The 23572-nt window shown below is 36.5% G+C and overlaps 1 protein-coding gene across 1 annotated transcript in view; it reads right to left on the bottom strand.

Moving 5' to 3' along the window:
- The window catches only part of Sec24CD (COPII coat complex component secretory 24CD), a 400801-nt gene that overhangs the window by 107550 nt on the left and 269679 nt on the right, over positions 1–23572 (bottom strand). The window contains exons 13-14 of the mRNA XM_090409481.1: positions 17365–17481; positions 9200–9370 (exon numbers count right to left, since the gene is read on the bottom strand). Coding sequence (XP_090265607.1) covers positions 9200–9370; positions 17365–17481 — 288 coding nt within the window. The remainder of the gene's footprint in view (positions 1–9199; positions 9371–17364; positions 17482–23572) is intronic.

Below are 23572 nucleotides of genomic sequence, written 5' to 3' on the forward strand. Positions count from 1 at the left end.
TATGGCGTGAGGTAGAGGTAGGCAAGACAGGATATTTAGTGGGGTGTTGCTACAGACCCAGGAGTATGGAGGATGGGGACCAGGAGATGTTTAGACAGCTAAGGTTGGCAAGTGCAAGAAGAATGATTGTTATGGGAGATTTTAACTACAGTAGTATAAATTGGAGAGAGGAAGATGCATGTAGCAATAGTGAAATGGAATTTCTAGAATTCTTGAGGGACAAATGTCTTAGGCAACATGTAACAGAGGGAACAAGAGGTTCAAGAGTTTTAGATTTGGTTATAGCATCAGAAGAGTTGATAATAACTGAGATGACATCTCTCCCACCAGTTGGAGAGAGTGACCATATGGTTTTGACTTGGAAAATGAATAGACAGGCAGGAGTATCAAAGAGACGGGAACTTATGTGGAATTATAATACAGGTGATTATAATAGTCTCAGACGTCAACTTCGGGAAGTTTCATGGAGGGAGGAATTGGAAGGCCAGGATATCGTTAGTGTGTGGGAAATTGTGAAAGAATATTAGTTAGCAGCAATATTAAACAGGAATTGCATGTAAAAAAGAGGCTATGGAAGAGATATAAGGAGACAGGTGAAGAGAGGATGCGTGAAGAATATAAGACACAGGCCAGAAGAGTGACTAGTGTGGTAAGGAAAGCGAAACTGGAATATGAGAGGAGATTGGCTCTAAGATCCAAAGAAAATCCTAGGGAATTTTTTAGCTATGTGGCCAGTAGGAGGAGAAATGACTGTGGAAGAATGACATTGTGGGATAAAAATGGGAATAGAGTGACTGATGCAGAGGACATAGTGGAATTGTTCAATGACCACTTTATTGGAGTATTTCATCCTGGAGGAGTCAGTTTTAATGCTAGAGGGATAGGGCAGGTTCAGGGTTTAGAGGTACAGGAGGAGAGTGTGTTTCAGATACTGAGAACTCTGGATGTCAATAAAGCTTTTGGACTGGATGGTATTTCACCACAAGTTTTGAGAGAATGTGCTAGGGAACTGACAGTGCCTTTAACCTGGCTTTTCAATGAAAGTCTGGCTTCGGCAAAGGTGGCCAGGGAATGGAAGGAAGGTAAGATAGTGCCATTGCATAAGGGTGGTAACAGACTGGAGGTGTCTAATTATAGATCAGTCTGTGTGTCATCAGTAGTTGTTAAGATTTTGGAGAAAGTAGTGAGGGACCGTATACAGCACTGGGCAGATAAGGGTAATGTTATCTGTGAGAGTCAACATGGATTTGTGAAAGGGTGCTCTTGTTTTAGCAATATGCTAGCCTTTTATAATAAAGTTACAAGAGCATTAGATGGGGGAAAGGCATATACTGCAATTTTCTTAGACTTAGCAAAGGCATTTGACAGGGTTCCACATGATAAGCTGATATTTAAGTTGCAACATATGGATCTGGATGTCAGATTGGTCAACTGGATTCAGGACTGGCTGTCTGATAGGTATCAGAGAGTTGTGTATGGTGGAACAGTTTCAAGGGAACAGAAGGTTACAAGTGGGGTCCCACAGGGCTCAGTACTAGGACCTATACTGTTTAACCTTTATATCAATGACATTGCCAGTGGATTGCAAGGGGATATTCAGTTGTTTGCAGATGGTGCGAAGCTGGGAAGGATTATTAGTAATAGTGCAGATGTGGTAGCCCTGCAAGAGGATTTGAATAAGCTAGATAAATGGGCAAATGAATGGGGGTATCAGTTTAATGCAGCAAAATGTAAGTCACCACAAATGCTAAAATTAATCTACTATATGGGATCAGAAACCTGGAAATTAACTAAGGAAAATACAAACAAACTACAGGTATAGATAAATCAATATCTAAGAAAAATATTGGGAATATACTGGCCAGATAAAATTTCAAATATGGCATAACGGGAAAGAACAAACCAAACCAGTATTGAAACAGAAATAAAAAGGAGGAAATGGAAATGGATTGGACATACTATCAGAAATCCTGATAAAGGCATAGCCATAAGACAGCCACAGAATGGAACCCACAGGGAAAAAGGGCCACCCCAAAATGACCTGGAGGAGACAGACTGAGATGGAGGTGCAGCAGATAGGGAGATCCTGAAGTGAACTCAAGAGGAAGGCAGCAAACAGAATCCGATGGAAAGCATTGATTGAGGCCCTATGCTCCGCAGGGAGTGAAGAGGCTAAGTAAGTAATTGTAGGGTCAACAATGTCATCTTTGATTTTGGCATGACTAAGCCTTGAAAATGTGTTCTCTTCAAATAAATTCACCACCCTTATTCAATGATTTAATAATTTTTTTTTTTGTGAATTGTAACTGATTTGAAAAAAAAAAAAAAAAAAAATTTGTTTGAATCAACTGTAATACTGATCCGAAAGCTGAGTTAGAACAGCTGGTCAGAGACCAGACACCACAGACAGGAAATTTCTGAAAAATTGGGATTAACATCAACCACAAAATTATATTAAAAATGAAGATATTAGAATAAACATATCCTTAGCAATGAACAATGCATGAATGAAGTTAATATAAAGTAGCATGATCACTTAAAACAAAATGGGAAGAGGAAATGTTAAACCAAGTGTTTGATGACAAAGAAGATCCAGAAGATCGAGGTGGATAGATGTAGTTAGAAGTGCCTAACAAAATGGAAATGCAGTATCTAACACTAAATATCTTATATATAACAGATTCATTTAGAATAAAACTGCTGATAAGATGCTAAGGATGTAGTATTATCAAAGTGTCTTGTATTCATCCTTAAGGGTTCACATTAGGAAATGATGAATGTAGATTTCCATTGCAGAAAAAAAACAGTGTTAATTCTAATGAAATAAGAAACTGACAGTTCAAAATTTTGACAGGATAGCGAAGATGGTGTTTTTTTTAGTATAAGCGTACAATGTAAATGAAGTTAACACTAAAAATTCTTATGATAGCTCTTCACATTTTTTGCTAAACTGCTGTTATTTATTATTATTAAGAGAGACCTCAAGGAATCGGGAACTCATTGAGGTAGGCCACACATAACTCACACCACCTGCTGTACTACCACTGAATTCATTCATACTATTTAAAGATTAGATTCACACTATTTACATTCACCACCTCCAAAAGCTATTCCAATCATGAACCACTATGAGAGAAAAATCTAGCTCTTGTTCCATTCCTGACTGCATTCATTGAAGTTGAGAATGAATGAAAAAAAAAAAAAAATCTATTGGTATCCTGTATGATCCTTTCAGAAGTTTGTAAGTCTCAATCATGTGACTCATTTTTCTCCTGTTTGCAGTCCACAAATTCTCAATCTGTATTATTCCGATTCCAATATCATCTTAAATACTCTCCTTTGCACTCTTTCTATTTTATTAGCATTACCATGGAAACCAGAAGACCAGACTAAGTGAGGTCATATCAAGGCCTTGTAATTGCAATTATCCTGTGAGTTGTATTTACAATCCTTGTAATATTGCTCTTCAACTTCCTATTAATTAACTTAAACTCCAAAATTCCAAACTGGATCAGTTTCTTCTACCATAATCCTACCAATATAATGTGACACTGGATATTTCATTACACCAAAGTGCATAACTTTTCATTTACTAACACTGAAATGACAACCATTTTCACATACCCACAATTTCACAGCCTATTCGAATCATTTTGCAAGTATTGCATATCAGTTGCATTCCTGATTATCATGCCTATCTTTGTATCTTCAGCAAACAGCTATATGTCATCTGTTAAATTCTTCCCAGCATCATTAACATGAAGATTGAATTAACAATGGACCAAGGACACCACCACTACTCACCTGAGATTATGCATACTCACCCTCCCCCCCCCTCTCTCTCTCTCTCTCTATATATATATATATTTTTTTTTTATTATTATTATTTTTATTTAACTTGTTCAAATATAAATTAGACGATAAGTAACAAGGACTATTTACATATTATAAGTATATATATTACAGAGAAAGAAACATTTTCCTTTAAGGCATACAATAGAGAATGCAATAAATAAATTCAAAATTACAGTTCAGTTTCAGTCTGAGTTATCTTTCAGATGAAGCGTATTGTCATCGTCAATTCAGAAGAGAGTACCAGTTGGATTCCACTACTCTATGAATTTCGCGACAGTTCCTGTTTCTTTGAAGTACTCAAGTTCCAGTGAAAGCCTGCTTTTTAGTTTTCGACGGAGGATATACATGAGGGTTTGTGCAGTTTCAGTGATGGATGGGTACTGGCTATTTCTTGTCTGTTTTTAGGTAGAAGCTGTAGATGACGGCCTTAGTGCAGATGAAGAAGAAATTGCATGTTCTGTGTCTGTTTTCTTCTGTGTGGACTAAATTCCAGTAATCTTCTTGGCTGTGTGCATAGTTACAGGTACTAGAGACAGTATTCAGGACATAGGTGATCACTTTGTTTGTGGGACAGGTTAGATATGTGTGTTCCAAGGTACCTGAAACGTCACAGAATAGAAGCAGATCTGTTTCTCTTAGCTGAAATTTGTAGAGCTTAGAAGGAGTTGGCACGACATTATGCCATAGTCTCCACTGTATGTTGGAATCTGGTTTGGCACACTTCGATTTATATGGAAGATCACACTGAAAACTGAGTGGCATATGCAGCCTTGTAGATGAGAAGGTTAAAGATGAATATAAGAAGGGTGAGGTTGGAGACACTGACATGAGGAAGTGGCTCATGTCAGTAAGCCATGTCTTGTAGTTGGAGGGAAGGATTGGAAGTGAGGCTTAAGATTGTACAAGATGAAATATCAGCCCCGAGCAGTTTCTAGAAGGAATATGGATTTCCAGAGGTGTAGCGATATCTGGATAGGCTTTTATAATGGAGGCTTGCAGCTGTTGATATTGCTTTTCAGTGTTTGGTTTCTTCATTGGTAGGCTTGTGAATGTTTTCCACTTTAGGGTCTGGGTTAGGAGGTCCCCTATGACTCTTATTCCTGCCCAGTTCCATGTAGGGAAAAGAAAGGGCTGGCCAGTTGTGAGACTTGTTATGTTTCTGTTCGAAAATAGTGGTTCTATAAGTACAGCTGACTATGTTGATCCTGTCAGTGTGTGATGTTCTGTGTTTTTCCACCGTTGTAGAACATCTCTGTAAAAATGAGGTAGTTTAGGAGGAGATGGTGCAGGACTGGTCATTCGGAGGATTGTGGAAAGTGTAAGTCCTCTGGTGGATGATTTCATGATGTAATCGAAGGTGGTTACATTAGTGTGATTGCATTGAAGTGTCTTTAGGAGGAGGATTATCCTGAAAAATCTAATCTTGTTTTCAAGGGAAATCAGGCCTTGACCTCCCTTGCTTGCAGAGTTGAGGATACATTGTCCAGTGAGTTTTGTTCCAGAGGAAACGTTTGATTTCCTTTTGAATGTGGTGAAGAAATTCTTCAGGAAGTGTGAGAACTTTGAGGGTATGCCATAAGACACTCACAGCCATCTGGTTAACTATTAGTACTCTTCCTCTAAGTGAAGACATGGAACGAACGCTGTTCCATTTACCTAGCACTTGTTTAAAACGGTTGTGCAGCTGTGTTCAGTTCAGTGTGTTATATATTTTGGTGTTGCCAAGGTGCACACCTAAGTATCTTTGTCCTTTGCTTGACCAGGTACATTCGAGCAGAGAATCATTTCTAGCCTTCCATCTGCCTGACCACAAGCCCGTGGTTTTTGCAGAATTTAACATAGTATGTGTGCTTCCTCGGTTACTGTCATTCTTCTTCAATTTCAGACTGTTACAATGACATCATCGGCATATGCTGATAGGGTAATTTTTTGATGTGGCTCTAGTATGCTGGTTCGTTTTGAGATGGTGTTGTGTACTCTTTTTAAGAAGGGTTTTATGGCCAGTGTGTATAATTGTCTGGAGAGGGGACATCCTTGCTCGATCCCTCGAGAGTATGACAAGGTGCGAGTGAGCCTGTTGTTAATTTTTAAACAGAAGTGTGCATCTCTGTAAAGCAATTGCACTGTTTCAATGATGAGAGGACCATAGCCAAATGCCTTTAGGACTTCATAAAGGTACTCGTGCTCTACCCTGTCAAAAGCCTTCTACTGATCAAGGCTGACGAGTGCTAGGTTTTCATGTTGGCTGTTTGCGAGGTGAATGAGATCTCTTATTAAATGGAGGTTATCATGTATTGATCTTCCCGGGACAGAATACGTTTGATGTTGGCCAATAACTTCAGGCAGTGTTGGCTTTATTCGGTTTGCTATAACTTTAGAAATGATTTTGGTATTAATTAGGGAGATTGGACACCAGTTTCGGATATCCGTGTGGCCTCCTTTCTTTGGTATCAATCATGCTACTGAGGTCGTGCCAGATTGTGGGAGCCTATATATAGATAGATAGACAGATCACTTTTTGATATGTTAGCCTGCCATCTTCTTATCCACACCAATACTTTAATTTATAATCCAATCCCATATTCTCCAACTTATGCAACAGTGTTTCATGCTGCATTCTGTCAAAAACCTTAGCCAAGTCTAAAAGTATGATATATCTATTCTCCTTGATTAATTAAATGGCAATATTATTATAAAATGTGAACAAGCTGCTCAAACATGAGCTTCCTTTAGCTGATTATGCTGCTCAATGCAAAGTAGTGATTCTCTGTCAACCCATTTCGGTATGTAAGCTCTTACTAACTTTTCAAAAATCTTCACCACCATTCCAGAGATACTGACAGGCTGATAGTAGACATATGCACCACCTTTGTGAAATGGGATTATCATACATTCTATCCACTCCTGTGAAAGCTTCCATGACTTAAGCTTCACTGTTCAAACTAAACACTCTTATCACTTGTGCTGATATCCCATCAGTCCCTATTGCCAAATTCTCATTCAATTCATGAACAGCTCTAGTATCTCCTCCTCATACACCAGAGTTTCTTCATCCAGGGACCAATGTGCTCAACGTTTCATACACCTGATTGATAGCTTTCAAGCAAAATGATCACTCATCAGCTAAACAATTTCTTCTTCTTCTTCAATTAGTAGTTATTTCCACAAATTGTTCCTTTTACACTCATTCTTTCTTTTACTTGCAGCATAATGTTAGAATTCTTTTGGGTAGCTTGCAAAAGCAGTTTCTTTTCATCCTTTGACTTAGTTTTCCATATAAACATGTAACTTCTGGCCTGCTACTTATAATTTTTATAACCAACATCATCCTTATGCAGTGCTCCTTCCTCATCTCTCTTTAAAGAATTTATTGCTTAATAAGACTGCACATCCATTTCACTACTACTACTACCCTATTTATTCTTAGAAATCCTGGGGCATATTTTGATATTACATAATTTAAATATTTTTAAACGTTCCCCATGCACCAAAACTGTCATTCCCATCTAGCAACTGAGAAAAGCATAGCATGCTCCTCACCTGGTCATAATTTCTTGCTTTGTTGTTCAGCATGTAACCTTTTTTGAATGGAATATCCATACACTTAGGCACTTTCCAGGTTGCTATAACACAATCACTGTCATCAGAGGCAAAACAGTTGTGTCTTTAACTGAAACCCACTCAGAAACCACAATCAGGTCTAGTACTTGAATATCAAGTTTGTTCAATCACATGTTGCTTGAGAAAGTTGTCTTGCAACACCTCAAGAAATCGGATTTCTTTTTTCTCATGAGATTTCACTGCTACCCAATCAAAGTTTAGATAATTAATATATTATTAATGGGGTGCTTAAGGGTCAAAGCTGTATAACTGAGAGGAGACCTAAACATAGCCTTTAAATGAATGAGGAGAACCGAACAGGGCTTCTGACCTAATGTCCAATCCTCACCTTCTCGTGGTGCACCCTGTTGGGTATCTACTTGGATACTGAACGAACGAGGATGGGCTGGCAATTTGGGATTTAGCCGACCAAATTGGATTCTTATTGGTTAAACCAAAATAAAAATGATGGTACAACATGACAAAATTTAATGCGGGTGGGGCGTAGCCCGGTTAAACAAGGCCCCCCGTTGTTTTCGCCAGGGAATCAGGGTGAACAGCAAAAAGTCAGCTACTGGAACAAATCTGAAAACAAACCCCAACTCAACATCACCCGAGTTAAAGATCAGTACTATCAATGTAAGAAGCCTGAATGGCAAAGAAATGGAGCTAGCTGAGGAATTAGATAAGTACCAGATCGACATAATAGGGGTGACTGAAACAAAAAAAGACCAAAACTGGTGAGATCTTTCTCAGCAATAAATACAAAATGTTATATTCAGGCAATGACAATCAAGGAAAAGAAGAAGAAGCCATAGTATTCAACACAAAATACGAGGCTAATCTTCTTGAATGGCAGTCAGTCTCAAGTAGAGTAATGTGGGCAAATATGAGAATGGGGAACTGGACAATGAAACTTATTTGTATCTATGGTCCCACAGAAGGTTCTACTAAGGTAAAAGTGGAGGAATTTTCTGATGCTTTAGAAAAAGCAACTGACACAATGAAAAAGGAAAAGTTGGTCCTTGTTGGGGATCTAAATAGCAGAGTAGGAAATGATTGTGAGACGTACAAAAATATTTTGGGAAAATTTGGAGAAAAGAGCAAAGCTAATAATAATGGCAAATATCTGTTGGATTTCTGCTCAGGACATGGACTGGTTATTACTAACACCATGTTCCAACATAAAAATGTGCACTAATTCACATGGAGAGAAGAGGCAAGGAATAAGAAAAGTCTCATTGACTATGTTATTGTTGATAGTGATGTTTTCTTCCTGGTGCAGGACACCAGAGTCTGCTGTGACAATGGCAAGTGATCCACTATGCCTGTAACAACATCCCACCACTAGCTGACCTTGTTCGACTCCACCTCTTTGATGGCTTCAAACTCCCAGCCACATGCAAAACTGTTACCAGTATTGCAGTCATAGCTTTCTCTCCTATCCATCATTCTATAATAAAAAGTGTAGCAAAAAAATCAGTACCAGTGATTACTGAATGCATGTTCTTTGAGAGCATATTTTATTCCCCTCACCTTGACTAAATACTTTCTTCCAAAATCCTTTTCAATATCATTTTTTTAATAATGATTTATAATCAAAACAAAAGAATGAATAGCAGTACAATTAATACATATAATTTAAAAACAAATCCAAATAAAAACTTTCATATAAAACTTAATGACTTAAAAACAATAGTGAAATGCCTTGACCATATAATGAAAAAACAAATTCTAATCGTACCTGAAAATAGTTATATTTATATAACTGACCACCAGTGAGACGGCACACCTGTCCTAAAGTGGCAACATCAACATAAGCATTAGGAAAAAGAAAAAGATCAACACAGCAGCCTGCAGCTACACATTCTTGGCCAAGGTTGTTATAAAATGTAGTTTGAGGTGTTAAGATGGTCTGAAAGAAAAAAAAAAAAACTTCAAATAATATACATTTTTAATCAATGAAATCTGTTTTTTTCTTTTGTTTTCTTTCTAAGAATACCTTTCTCTTCACAAACATTTCTAAATCTATAGTATATCAGAATCATGGGCCAGATAAGTACTGTTGATACAATTTTTATTTACTTTTTAAAATTATTTTTCACATAATCTGGAAATCCTGCTTGACGGCAAACAGGGAACTTTTTCAAGCCTCATTATGCCTACAGTAAGAGGGGTAGTGGTCTCAACAGAGCAATGAAATTCATATCCCACCTAAAGACAATCACAAACATCCATGCCCATGGCGGGATTGGAACCTGCAGTCTGTTGGTTGAAGAGCAGATATATTAATCTGCTCAAGCAATCAAGCCTGAACACAAAAGGGCTTAGTAATTATGTTTCAAAACATGAAGGTTCCAAGGAAATACATCACCAAATAAGAAGAAAAATAACCTTATGGTGTGCGTGTTGTGTTAGATCTGATCTGATTTTCCCTTTCAGTCATTTCCGACTGTAGGTGACTTTGTAGGCATTGCCCAGAAGGTATTCCTGGTGAGATTTTTACAGGGTAGTTCACCATTGCTTTCCCCTACCCCCAATTTTATCCGGGCTCAGGACTGGCATATAGCTGGGACGCATTCATGACTGTAACCTTGTGTTCACGGGACCAGTTTGCCTGTTCTGGGGTAAGAAAAACCCGAGTTTCCAGGTGGGAAAAACCCCCTACCACCGTATGAGACCAGCTAACTCACCTTTTGTCAAAAGAGACCAGATAAATATTCCTCACATCACTGACAGGAATTGAACCCAGGAGTTTCAAACCAAAGGGCTTCGTCTATACTCACTGAGCTACGGAGGCTCAAGTGTAAAGTTAATTAAACTCAAAAGTACAGCCACATATAATTGTGTTAGATAAAAATATTAAATACAATTCTTCTTACTAGACAATTTATTTTACAAAGGCCACTTACATGGGATTACTTTCTAAATGACGATACCGATCATCACTATTTCCCAAACTAGGTATAATTAATACATTAGTGCAGAGAGCTAGGGATATTTGCTATGCAAAAAGAAGTACTCTAGTATGAAATCCAGTCCTTCCAGTTAAATTCTCAAAATATGGCAACAATGTAAAACAAATTAAATTCACATTAAAATCCAAAGTACATCCAAAAACTGACAGTGATCACTTTCACAGAGTCAAAAACATTTCAGAATCCAGAAAACGTAACAGAAAAACATCAGATACAATTAAAAAAATTCAATACACACACACAACGTTTAAACTACCCATCAAAATTATTAATTTACCAAGGTCATTTACATACACACAGCTCATCATCAAATTCCTGGCATGTACCCTCAAGGGATGTACAGGATATGATAGTACTACATGAAAAAAGTACATCATTACTAACTTCCTATCTATAATTTTCCTCCAAATCAGTCTGTTACTTGTCAAGACTCCAACATTATCAGATCTTATATTTCTATCGTCTAAGGCACTTTGTACCATATCAATCCACCTATATTTTGGTCTTCTCTAGGTCGTTTTGCTGCCATCCTGGCAGAGAACACTTGTTTTCCTAATCTTTCCTCGCCCATTCTGTTTAAGTGACCATACTACCTGAGATTCGCTGTGCTAACGCATTCCTGGATGCTGACAATGTCAAGTTCTTTCCTAATATTCTTGTTTTTAATATGATATTGCCATTGATACCATCTGTTCACGGCTATAATCTTTCTCAGGACTCTTATATCTGCGGTCTCTAGTCTTTGGTCAAGTGTTTTACTTCTGACCCAGCTCTCAGATCCACAAGTTAAAACTGGTTTGAGCACTGTCTTGTATACAGCTAATTTAGTGATCTGACTAATTTCTCTCTTATTCCATATAAATTTATTCAATTGACTTCCTACCATACCAGCTTTGCTGATTCCGTTGTCTATTTCTATATTTAATTTACCATCTTCACTAAAAATCAAGCCTAAGTAGCTGAAATGTTTTATTTGTTCCACAGGTTTTCCATTCACAACACAGTTCATATTTTCAATGATTTTGCCTATTTTCATTGTCTTTGTCTTTTTATTGCTGACCTTCATACCATATCTATTACAACAGTTATTCAATTTAGTCAGAGAATCTTGTAGACATGTAGCAGATTTATTTAGAAGTATAACATCATCCGCATAAAGCAAAGAGCTGACATTAACATCTCCAATTTTGATATCATGTTTAATAGCACTTTTCTTAATAAATGTGATCCATATAGATAATGAATAACAGAGGGGATAATGTACATCCTTGTCTCACACCAGATTTAACATTAAACTATCTTCCTGTACTTCCTTCAATTCTAACTGCTGACTTAGAACTCAAATAAAGACAAAGTATTGCTTGATATAATGCCCCATTGACACCATATAACTGCAGCGTATTGAATAGCTTCTCTCTTGGCACCTTGTCATATGCCTTTTCCAAATCGACAAAACTTAAATACATCTCTTTGTTATATTCCCATACTTTCTCGACTATTTGTCGTAAATCGAAGATCTGATCCTGACAGCCTCTATTTGGCATGAATCCAGCTTGTTCTTCACCAAGCTTTTCTTCCACAATTCTTCTCAACCATTTCTCAAGTATACTTGCATAGATCTTGCCAGGAACACTCAGTAGGGAAATACCTCTGTAATTCTCACATTCAATTTTATTTCTCTTTTTATATATGGGTACTATTGAGATCTCTACTCTAATAATTCGGAATTCGTCCCTCTGTACAGGCTTTCTGAACTATGCACTGCAGCCACTGTAAGACTCTTATACCACCATACTTCAGCATTTCTGGTCGAATATCATCTACTCCTGCTGCCTTTCCACATTTCAAGCCTTTGATGGCTTTTTCTACTTAAAGTATAGACATGTATTCTGACTGCATGTCTGGTCAGTGTTTTTCACCACAGTGCTGTCATCACTGCTTGCTTCATTTAGCACTTTTTCAAAGTAATTACTCCATACTTCAAGGATATCTTTTTCTCCTGTTTTCGTGTTACTTTTATCATTTCTAACTCCCTTTACATCACTCTTTCCTCCATTCCTAAGCTGCTTCAACAACCTCCAGAATATTTTGCCACCTTCTTCATATTTATTTTCTATATTCTTGCAAAAGTCCTCCCATGACTTTTGTTTAGGTAGTTTTGCAGAGTGTTTAGCATTCTTGCATTTGTCTCTGTATTCTCTATGAGCGCAAGTTGACTTATTTGCCAGAAACTTCTGATATGCTTTCTTCTTTTCCTTCACTGCCTCTTTAACTTCTTGTGTCCACCATGGAGTTCTAATTTTTCTATCCTTGCAGACAACTCCATCACATGCCTCTCTAGCTGAATCAATCAGGGATTTCTTCCAGGCTTGCCACTGATTCTCCAAGGTTTGGTTCCTGTTCTCAAACTCTTTCATTTTTTCTTCAATAATCTTTGTGTATGTTAGTCTGGAGTTCACATCTGCGAGCTGCTCAACTTTTATTCGCTTTAAAACTTTCTTACATGTTATTCTTTTCAATATGAAATTCAATTTTATCCTGCTCAAGACTAAATAGTGAATCACTTCCAATTTCAAATCCTCTGTAAACTCTGGTGTCCTGCAGCAGGGAGAAAACATCACTATCAACAATAACATAGTCAATGAGACTTTTCTTATTCCTAGCCTCTTCTCTCCATGTGAATTTGTGCACATTTTTATGTTGGAACATGGTGTTAGTAATAACCAGTCCATGTCCTGTGCAGAAATTCAACAGATATTTACCATTATTATTAGCTTTGCTCTTTTCTCCAAATTTTCCCAAAATATTTTTCTATGTCTCAGAATCATTTCCTACTTTGCTATTTAGATCCCCAACAAGGACCAACTTTTCCTTTTTCATTATGTCAGTTGCTTTGTCTAAAGCCTCAAAAATTTCTTCCACTTCTACCATAGTAGAACCTTCTGTGGGACCATAGGCACAAATAAGTCTCATTGTCCAGTTACCTATTCTCATATTTGCCCACATTACTCTACTTGAGACTGACTGCCATTCCAGAAGATTAGCCTCTTATTTTGTGTTGAATACTATGGCTACTCCTTCTTTTCCTTGATTGTCATTGCCTGAAAATAACATTTTGTATTTACTCATCAGAAAGATCTCATCAGTTTTTGTATTGTTTGTTTCCGTCGCCCCTATTATGTCAATCTGGTACTTATCTAATTCTTCAGCTAGCTCCATTTCTTTGCCATTCAGGCTTCTTATGTTGATAGTACCGATCTTTAACTCTGGTGATGTTCAGTTGGGGTATGTTTTCGGATTTGTTCCAGTAGCTGACTTTTTGCTGTTCGCCCTGGTTCCCTGATGAAAACAACGGGGGCCATGTTTAACCGGGAGATGCACCAGCCGGCATGAAATTTTGTCATGTACCATCATTTTTTATTTTGGTTTAACCAATAAGAATACAATTTGGTCGGCTAAATCCCAAATTGCCAGCCCATCCTCGTTCGTACAGTATCCAAGTAGATACCCAACAGGGTGCACCACGAGAAAGTGAGGATTAGACATTAGGTCAGAAGTCCTGGTCGGTTCTCTGCATTCCTTTAAAGGCTATGTGGAGATCTCCTCTCAGTTATACAGCTTTGACCCTATCCCATAATAACAGGATATGATTCTCTCATTTGGAATGGAGAATCATTCCTAAGAGTTCCCTAAAAATTCAGAAGAGAATAAAATTAGATTGATCAATATCACCACTCATCTTTCAATTCACTTATGCTCTTTCACACATGGATTCAATATCTTACATTTTTTTTATAGATACTTCTAGTAACTGTTCAGGAATTTCTACAACCTCTTCCAAATCTATCCAAACTTGTGGAGTAACTCAATGTATACTGAAAGATGAGCCAACTTCTTGACATTTCAGCTTCAAACTTTTGAATATTCTTTTACCTTTTTCAGCATTCTTTACCTTTGCAGCAGAAATGGTAAGAGTACATTAGTACTTATAGTACTTCATCATCGTCATCAAATTCCTGCCATGTACCCTCAAGGGGGTGAACAGGATATGACAGTACTACATGAAAAAATTACATCATTAGTAACTTCCTATCTACAATTTTCCTCCAAATCAGTGTGTTACTTGTCAAGACTCCAACATTATCAGATCTTATATTTCTATCGTCTAAGGCACTATGTACCATATCAATCCACCTATTTGGTCTTCTTCTGGGTCGTTTTCCTGCAAACCTGGCAGAGAACACTTGTTTTGCTAATCTTTCCTCTTCCATTCTATTTAAGTGACCATACCACCTGAGATTAGCTCTGCTAACGCATTCCTGGATGCTGACAATGTCAAGTTCTTTCCTAATATTCTCACTTTTAATACGATATTGCCATTGATGCCATCTGTTCATGCCTCTAATCTTTCTCAGGACTCTCATATCTGCGGTCTCTAGTCTTTGGTCAAGTGTTTTACTTCTGACCCAGCTCTCAGATCCATAAGTTAAAACTGGTTTGAACACTGACTTGTATACAGCTAATTTAGTGTTCCGACTAATTTCTTTCTTATTCCATATGAATTTATTCAATTGACTTCCCACCATACCAGCTTTGCTGATTCCGTTGTCTATTTCTATATTTAATTTACCATCTTCACTAAAAATCGTGCCTAAGTAGCTGAAATGTTTCATGTTCCACAGGTTCTCCATTCACAACACAGTTGACATTTTCAATAATGATTCTGCCTATTTTCGTTGTCTTTGTCTTTATAATGCTGACCTTCATACCATATCTATTACAACAGCTATTCAATTTAGTCAGAGAATCTTGTAGACATGTAGCAGATTTATTTAGAAGTATAATATCATCCGCATAAAGCAAAGAGCTGACATTAGCATCTCCAATTTTGATATCAGCTTTAATACCACATTCTTTCATAATGTGATCCATATAGATAATGAATAACAGAGGGGATAATGTATGTCCTTGTCTCACACCAGATTTAACATTAAACCATCTTCCTGTACTTCCTTCAATTCTAACTGTTGACTTACAACTCAAATAAAGACTAAGTATTGCTTGGTATAATGCGTCCCTCTGTCCAGGCTTTCTGAACTATGCAGTGCAGCCACTGTAAGACTTTTCTACCACCATACTTCAGCATTTCTGGTCGAATATCATCTACTCCTGCTGCCTTTCCACATTTCAAGCCTTTGATGGCTTTTTCTACTTCAAATATGGATATGTATTCCTGACTGCATGCCTGGTCAGTGTTTTTTTATCACTGTGCTGTCATCACTGCTTGTTTCATTTAGCAGTTTTTCAAAGTAATTACTCCATACTTCAAGGATATCTTTTTCTCCTGTTTTCATGTCACCTTTATCATCTCTAACTCCTTTTACAGCACTCTTTCCTCCATTCCTAAGCTTCTTCAACCCATAATATTTTGCCACCTTCTTGATATTTATTTTGTATATTCTTGCCAAAGTCCTCCCATGACTTTTGTTTAGCTAGTTTTACACACTGTTTAGCTTTCTTACAGTTGTCTCTGTATTCTGTAAGAGTAAAAGCTGACTTATTTGCCAGGAACTTTTGATATGCTTTCTTCTTTTCCTTCACTGCCTCTTTAACTTCCTGTTTCCACCAGGGAGTTCTGATTTTTTTATCCTCTGGTGATGTTTAGTTGGGGTTTGTTTTCAGATTTGTTCCAGTAGCTGACTTTTCGCTGATCGCTCTGGTTCCCTGGCAAAAACAACGGGGGGGGGCCTTGTTTAACCGGGCGACGCACCAGCCGGCATGAAATTTTGTCACGTTGTACCATCATTTTTTATTTTGGTTTAACCAATAAGAATACAATTTGGTCAGCTAAATCCCAAATTTCCAGCCCATCCTTGTTCGTTCAGTATCAAAGTAGATACCCAACAGTATCAAAGCAGATACCCAACAGGGTGCACCACGAGAAGGTGAGGATTGGACATTAGGTCAGAAGTCCTGGTCGGTTCTCCGCATTCCTTTAAAGTCTATGTGGAGGTCTCCTCTCAGTTATACAGCTTTGACCCTTAAGCACCCCACTTATAGTACTTTAGTACTATACTTATAGTACTTTAGTACTATAAATTGAACTATCCTTGTTATATGTAAATACCTTACAAGGAAAAAAAAAAAGTGTGCATTTTGTAAATGTAAATAACTGCTGTGAGAGTGGTGAAATCATGATGCGTAACTTATATACGAGGGAGGAGGGGGGGGCTGAGAAGTTCCGATAAACGACCTAGAACAAAAATGATATTTTCGGATGAGAATTTTTTTTTCCTCAGAGGATTGCAAATGATGCAGCAGCATTGTAACAAGTGTATATATGTATATATCTATTTGCAAGTTCAATATTAAAATTTTACTGTGTGGAAATTTAAGTTCTACTCAGTTAAGTATCACTGATCATTCTGAAGTGCAGTAAAATGCAATATATTCCAAAAACTGTTTGAAAGTGCTTCAATCCTTAATGCTACATACTCAGAACAAACATGAATTCATGACAAAAGCTAGCTAAAGGTGAATTTTATATGAACAGTTTCCACTCAAGCAAAACATACGAAAACTCTGTCCATAATGCTGGAATGTGCACCTTCAAATCTTCCCAACTAAAGATGGGCTAACAATCTAGGCTTGAAATCCCTATTCTTGACATGTACTGATCTTACACCTATATTAAGTGAAACTTACACCTCTCATATTTTTCAGCATATTCTCAATAATAATGATTACTCGAATTACAAAGTACAAACTGAGCAGTTAGCCATTAAATATGGTTGTAATACAACATGGCTGAAATGACCAACTGAGACCATAAGATATTTTGTTTGTTTTTATTTTTCTTTGCTAAAGACAAAAATATCTCAACATAAAAATTCCCCATTTCATTGTAAAAAAAAAAAAGTTAAAAAAGTACCTTTTCCTTTTCAGTTCCAAGCAGCTTTCGATCATCTCTGTTTTTCAATTTACCTGGAGCTTCGGCAATTGGGAGAGAATTGTGGAAAATAAAGAGTTTTCCTGAACAATCAGCAGCCTAAAGAAATTCATAAAAAACCATTCCATTAAGTTTTCTTACAGCCAGTGAGTAACCAAAACATTAATACATCAATTATATAAATATTCTTATTTTCACAACTAAAAATAAACCAATCTACCAAAACATTAAGCTTTTAATTACAAGAGCAAAACAGTTTTAATAATAACATTTTAACATTTCACGGCAATCAGTTTTAATATTAACTACAGATTTTCAATAACATCATTATACTAAAAATCATCAGTGAGAGAGGAGGAAAAATACTCAACAGAATTTATAAAGCACATTCACTTTATATTATAAAATAAGGAATGATACCTGAAAATTTCCTAAATCATATAAATATCCAACATTGGAAATTTTGGGCTTATGTTTATATTTAGATGATAGATAATTTTTACTGTAACACCATCAGTTTTTTTTTTTTTTAAATATATTGATCCCCACATATAAACAAGGCAGAAAAAAATCTACAGCACATCAGTGCCATGTGTGGGCAAGAGGAATGAGGAAAGAAATAATCTGTTGATGTGTTTCTTGAACAGATAAAAATATGTACAGATGACACAAATCCAGACACACAACATATAGGAGTAGAGCATGAATCTGTATGTGTGAGTGGAGAAGGGGGGAGAGTATCAATTAGTCAGTTTGTCCTATTCTGGAAAACGGTTATTTGTGGGAATTATCTGTACAACTGCTATAGTTAGCAGTTTTACAGATAAAATGAAGATCTTAAGCAGAAAAGTATATCAAATTTATTGGAAGTTTAAGAAACTTTGGTTAACAAGGCTAGAGGTCAGTCCAAGAAGTAAAACCTAACCTTGTCTGGGATCTTGCTTGTTAGAAATAAAACAGGACTGCATTTGGGTAGCACTGAAGTTCACAAAGTTGCCAACTATACCAAAGGATAGCATAGTCAGCTACTAGGTTTTATCAAATGAAGAATCAATGGAGTGTAAAGTTATTAGCAAAGCTATGGCTAGGTGACACAGAAATGTCATAAAACATTACTTTATGATGGTTTAGTCCAGTAAACTAAATCTGCATACTAACAATTTTAAACCAGTAGCACCCTAAAACAAATGCCTCAATCACTCATGCTATATGCTAGAAGAAATGGGTAAAAAAGACTCAAACATTAATTTAGAGTCCACACATTCATAATTGAAACCAAAAAAAAAAAAAAATGACAAAAACAAAGTGGTACTGGAAGGTAATGAATGCTGGCTACTACCTAGTTGTTTTCAAGATTACACAGTGGTTAGCATTCATTGTGTAGAATATATGGAGACAAAAAAATGCACATGTTAAAGTAATTACTTTACTTATAATTAGAAAAATACCACTCACGTTTTAGTCTCCATATCATTGATACAACCATAACCATAAATATGGGTGCATAAAACTCCCCAAAATTTGGGAAAAAATGATTCTCAGAGGTCCCACTTTAGGTCACCTACAAATATCCATAGAGGGTACCTAGACAGGACTTTAGAGTTACCCACAAGTTTCATTTAGTATTGTGTTACAAAAGTTATTTGTAACTGAGACGAAATATTGGAAGCATTAAAATTAGTTTTAATCCTTTCCCAGTGCTGTGAATATTCCATCAAACCTCCAACATAATACATGAAATGCATCTTTAGTCAGTCCCTGTTATCTTAAGGTTTTCTTTTGTTGGGGTTCTGTCATCATGTTCTGGATCCTGTATGGTTGCAGATGGATATTCCATATTCTTGGCATTAGTAATCCATTATTCTTGTTGAGATTAGAATGATGAATCAGCACCTCACAAGCTTCCTTGAATTTTCTTTCAAACCAGGTTTTGATGCTGTTTAGGGACTTGGTGCATTTCCAGTTAATTCCATGACATATTTAGAGTAAAACAGACATGGTCTGACAAGTCTGTTTTACCATAATAAAGGAATTTAATGTGGCATTTGTATTTCCCTTTTCTTGTTGGAATTGTGTGTCCTGTTTTCCCAATGTAAGGTAAGTTGCAGATGCATACTGGATTTTGTAAGCCCCCCCAAGTGGAAAAGGGAAGGAAGGGGATCTTTGGATGAGTTAAGTATACTTTTTAATTTTGCAAGAGGTTTGAAAGTCGATTTAATATTGCATTTCTGTAGGGTTCTATTTTTTCTGATATACCCCTAATGCACGTATGGCTATAGCATTCATGCATTATTGTGGAGGATCATATGAATTGTTTTTTTGTTGTCACCAAAATAGTAAATGTTTGGATAACGATTTCATATTTCTTCTTTAGCACCTACTCAGAGCAAATTGTTAAACACATCAAAAAGAAAACAATTAATCAAGTCAGTCATTACTTGGCCAGAGGAAACAATTAAAAAGCTGTTACCACATTATGCCTGCACTCTCAGAATTTATGGCCTGCCAAAAATACAACAGCCCCAATTATTGTAATCCCCCTGCAAGGGGGGGCTTACAATAATTGGGGGCATTATATCCTTTTATGGATATAATGTTGCTATTGATGTAAAACTACATCAATAGCAGCATTATATCCATAAAAGTACATCATTAAGTATTTAACAAAAAATACACAGACACACACAGCAATCCCTCGATTAATACACCTAATGTGTTCTTTAAAACAGGTGCATTAATCGAAAATGCACTAATCAAATATAATAACCTATGGAAAAAAAGTAAAATTCATTCCTCAAATTTCTTTTTTGACCCTTAATTTTTTTTTTTATAAAAGAATTAGGATATATCTCAGGGCCTAGTTAAAGGAAAACTATGAAGCTGAAAGACAATAAAACATTCAGAATAAAAATTTATTATTCTCCTTCTTGACAAAGAATTGAGCTAACATAATTTGGCAGGCATTCTGTTTCTATTTTTTTTTTTTTTATATACAACTGATAGTATAGCCCTATTGCCTCTTGTACTACTCATGCAAATTTTACTGCTTCTCTCTCTTCATCAGGGTCAGCCTCTAAGCATTGCTGCTTAAAAACTTTGATTGCAAGAAAAATATTTTCAAATTGTTTCTGTGAAATTTCTTTGGGCTTGTCAGTGATTAAATTTTCTTCATATTCTTCAGGATCTTCCTGCTGTGCATCTAAATTTAGCAAGTTGGAATCACTCAATTTCTCAGAATGAGATTTAATTAACTTAGATTCATTTGAAAAACCTCTAAAGTCATCTGCACAATGTGAAAGAATGTGCTTCCAAATGGCTCACATATTGCTAGCAGTAATTTCATTTGACTTTGTGACTTTATAACTAAGCTGAAATTTTTTCTCTGATTTGGCCAGAAAAATCTTGGAAGGCATTTGCTTCCACAAAAGGCAGTTTCATCAAATATTTGTTGGTCACAATAGGCCCCTTCTTCCACAATTTCTTCAAAATCTCTGAATAATTTACAGCCACCTCCTTATTTGCACTTGCAGCTTTGCCTGTGATTAGAACATTATGTAGGCTATTTCTCTTTTTTGAAATGCTCAAACCACCCAGCACTAGTGTGGAATTGTGATTTTCATCATTGATAGCCTTTTCTTCCAAGGTTGGAAAGAGACTTAATGTTTTGATTTAATAAGGTCAGTGCTTAGCAGGATCCATTTTTGGTTACAATCTTTGATCCCTGTAGAAATGTCTCTCTAATTCAATCATTATAATACTCTGATTTCGAGTGCATACACGATGAACTTCAAGCAGCCTTACCTATCTCTTTGTATTCAGCAGCTTTTCTTAAAATTGCTCGTATAGTTGATTCCCCATTTTTGTGTTCTTGTCCTATATTTGTTCTGTACTCGTGTTATTCATTTTTTTTTTTTTATTATTTAAAATTTTTTTCCAATGAGATTAATTTTCGAATCATTTTAACACTTCCACTTTTTTCCTCAATAATTCTTTTACTCACGATGAAAGGGGTTGGGAAAATACTTTAAAACAAAAGAAGTAAGGAAAACAATTGCAGAGCAGGCACGAGATATGATAATCAAAATGCTATATAATTAGAAGACAGCATAAATTTTGGCAGTAAATTTGGAACATAGTGTAGTATGCCATTAAAAAACAACTTTGTAAAATGTTTTAAATCGGTAACTAAATTATTTCATCCTGGTGAGTGATATTTAAAATAGCTAGCCATAAAAAATGTATAGATAGAAAATTTTTTAAATCTGTAACATTTATTTTTAAGAAGTATATAGGTGCACTAATTGAATTTCAGAGGCGCACTAATCGAATTTGGGTATAGAAAAAAAATGACACACTAATTGGAGATGTACTAATCGAGGGATTGCTGTATATATAAGCCTATGTAGCTCAGCAGAAGTAGTGTTTGCACTCCTTAGCACTAAACCACTTGAAGAAAGAGTAGTTTAGTTCGTCAGTTCGATTCTAGTTGCTGACTAGAGGAACATTTTCTAAGACTTTTTTTCAATCAGTTCCTAAGTTAGTCAATCTCTGGCATGGGCAAGCGGGTTTCTTCTCCTGGAAACTCAGGTTTTTCATCCATTAAATTCAAGAAAATTGACCGTAGAACCCACACTATTTCAGACATTAACTTCACTGAGTGCCACTTAGATTAGTGATAGCCTTAGGCCAGCTATCTCTGACTGGCTACCAGTGAAGATTGAACTGCCTACTTTTATATATCATCACCATATCTGAGCAGTCAGATTCACAGTCACCAAACTTGAAACAAATAACAGAAATGCTGGTTTAAACTGTTAGAACATGCTGAGTGGCCACTACACGTGTATGGATGGGTCTGTGTGTGAGAGAGGGAGGGAAGGAATTATTGATGCCAATTCTGATGAACAGTGGTCATAAAAGTACAAGCAATGTACTTCTTGTCTAACTCTTCAATTATCAAAACAGGAAGTTCTCACATAACTGAAATGCAATTACATTGTGCTCTATAGTTAATTGAAATGACTGTTTTGAAAGTTGGATAAACAGCAGATTACTGCATATATAAAAGAAGCAAATAGTAGCAAATGAATGCCAATGTGAAATAATTTAGTGGAGTATACTACTAATGAATGAGAGAAGAGTCATTAATCAGTCTTTTTTTTTTTTTTTTTAGGGAGCTCTTAGGAGCATCATCCCAATGTGAAAGCAATATTCAGTGGTCAGATGGATTTGCAATTTGTATAGGTTTAGGAGCCAGTTGGAATTAAATATTTTGAGCAAAAGAGAAAACCTAATTTTTTGAATGCAGGGGAGGCAATATTTTTAATATTTTGTGCCAAGAAAGATTTGTGTTGATAAAGGTAATATTGGAAAAAGGGTTCTTTTTTTTTTTGAAAGAAATAAAGCAGAGCTGTGTTTTACTAGCACTGAAGTTGAGAAGCTTATGAATGTTATGAATAACAGAGATTAATGTAGTATGGGTTAAGGTTCTGCAGTTTGTGGTGATTTGTGCATTGCAAGGATTGTCAAATGAAAAGGAGAATGTTGGATTGTGATAGAGTGGAATTTTATGAACTCCTATCTTATCATAATCTAACATGCTTTTCCAAACAAAAAAAAGGAGATAAATACAGTAAATTGACTCTAAGTGTAAAATAAGTAATATGTATATCAAGTGTGTTCTGTTATGAAAAGGTTAAATAAGTATATAGGGGGGGGGGGGTCACATCCAAAGGTTACAGAGCCATACACGAGGGAGCGGCTCGGACCAAGCAAATAACGTGACGTCAGCGTACGTGCGATAGCGGGGGAGAGGATGGACACTGTGACGTGAGAGTTCGCTGGACATCGAATAGGGCGAGAAACGCTGAGAAGAAAAGAGGGAAATATAAGGGTCATGTGACCCTGAAAAATGGGCTTTTTTTTCCCTGGATCTCCTGTATGTTCCCCTCTTGTGGTGGCGAAGGGTACCAGTACCCCCGTACTGGAGGGATTCCGATTAAGGCAGTCGCGGGTCTCGGTGGCAGTATCTCTGCAGAAAAAGGCAAGTCTGGCAGTCCACAGAAGGCCAGTTTCCTGTGAACCTATGATGTAATAAAGAACCATAGGGGAAGATAAGTAGACTTTGTTTGTGTTTCACTGAATATGAATGAAAGATTTGTGCCACGTTAATATGTTATAAAAGGGAACA

The sequence above is a fragment of the Typopeltis vanoorti genome, chromosome 19 (assembly GCF_054136105.1).
Source record: "Typopeltis vanoorti isolate ZY-2024b chromosome 19, IOZ_Tvanoo_1.0, whole genome shotgun sequence".
NCBI classification, from domain to species: Eukaryota; Metazoa; Arthropoda; class Arachnida; order Uropygi; family Thelyphonidae; genus Typopeltis; species Typopeltis vanoorti.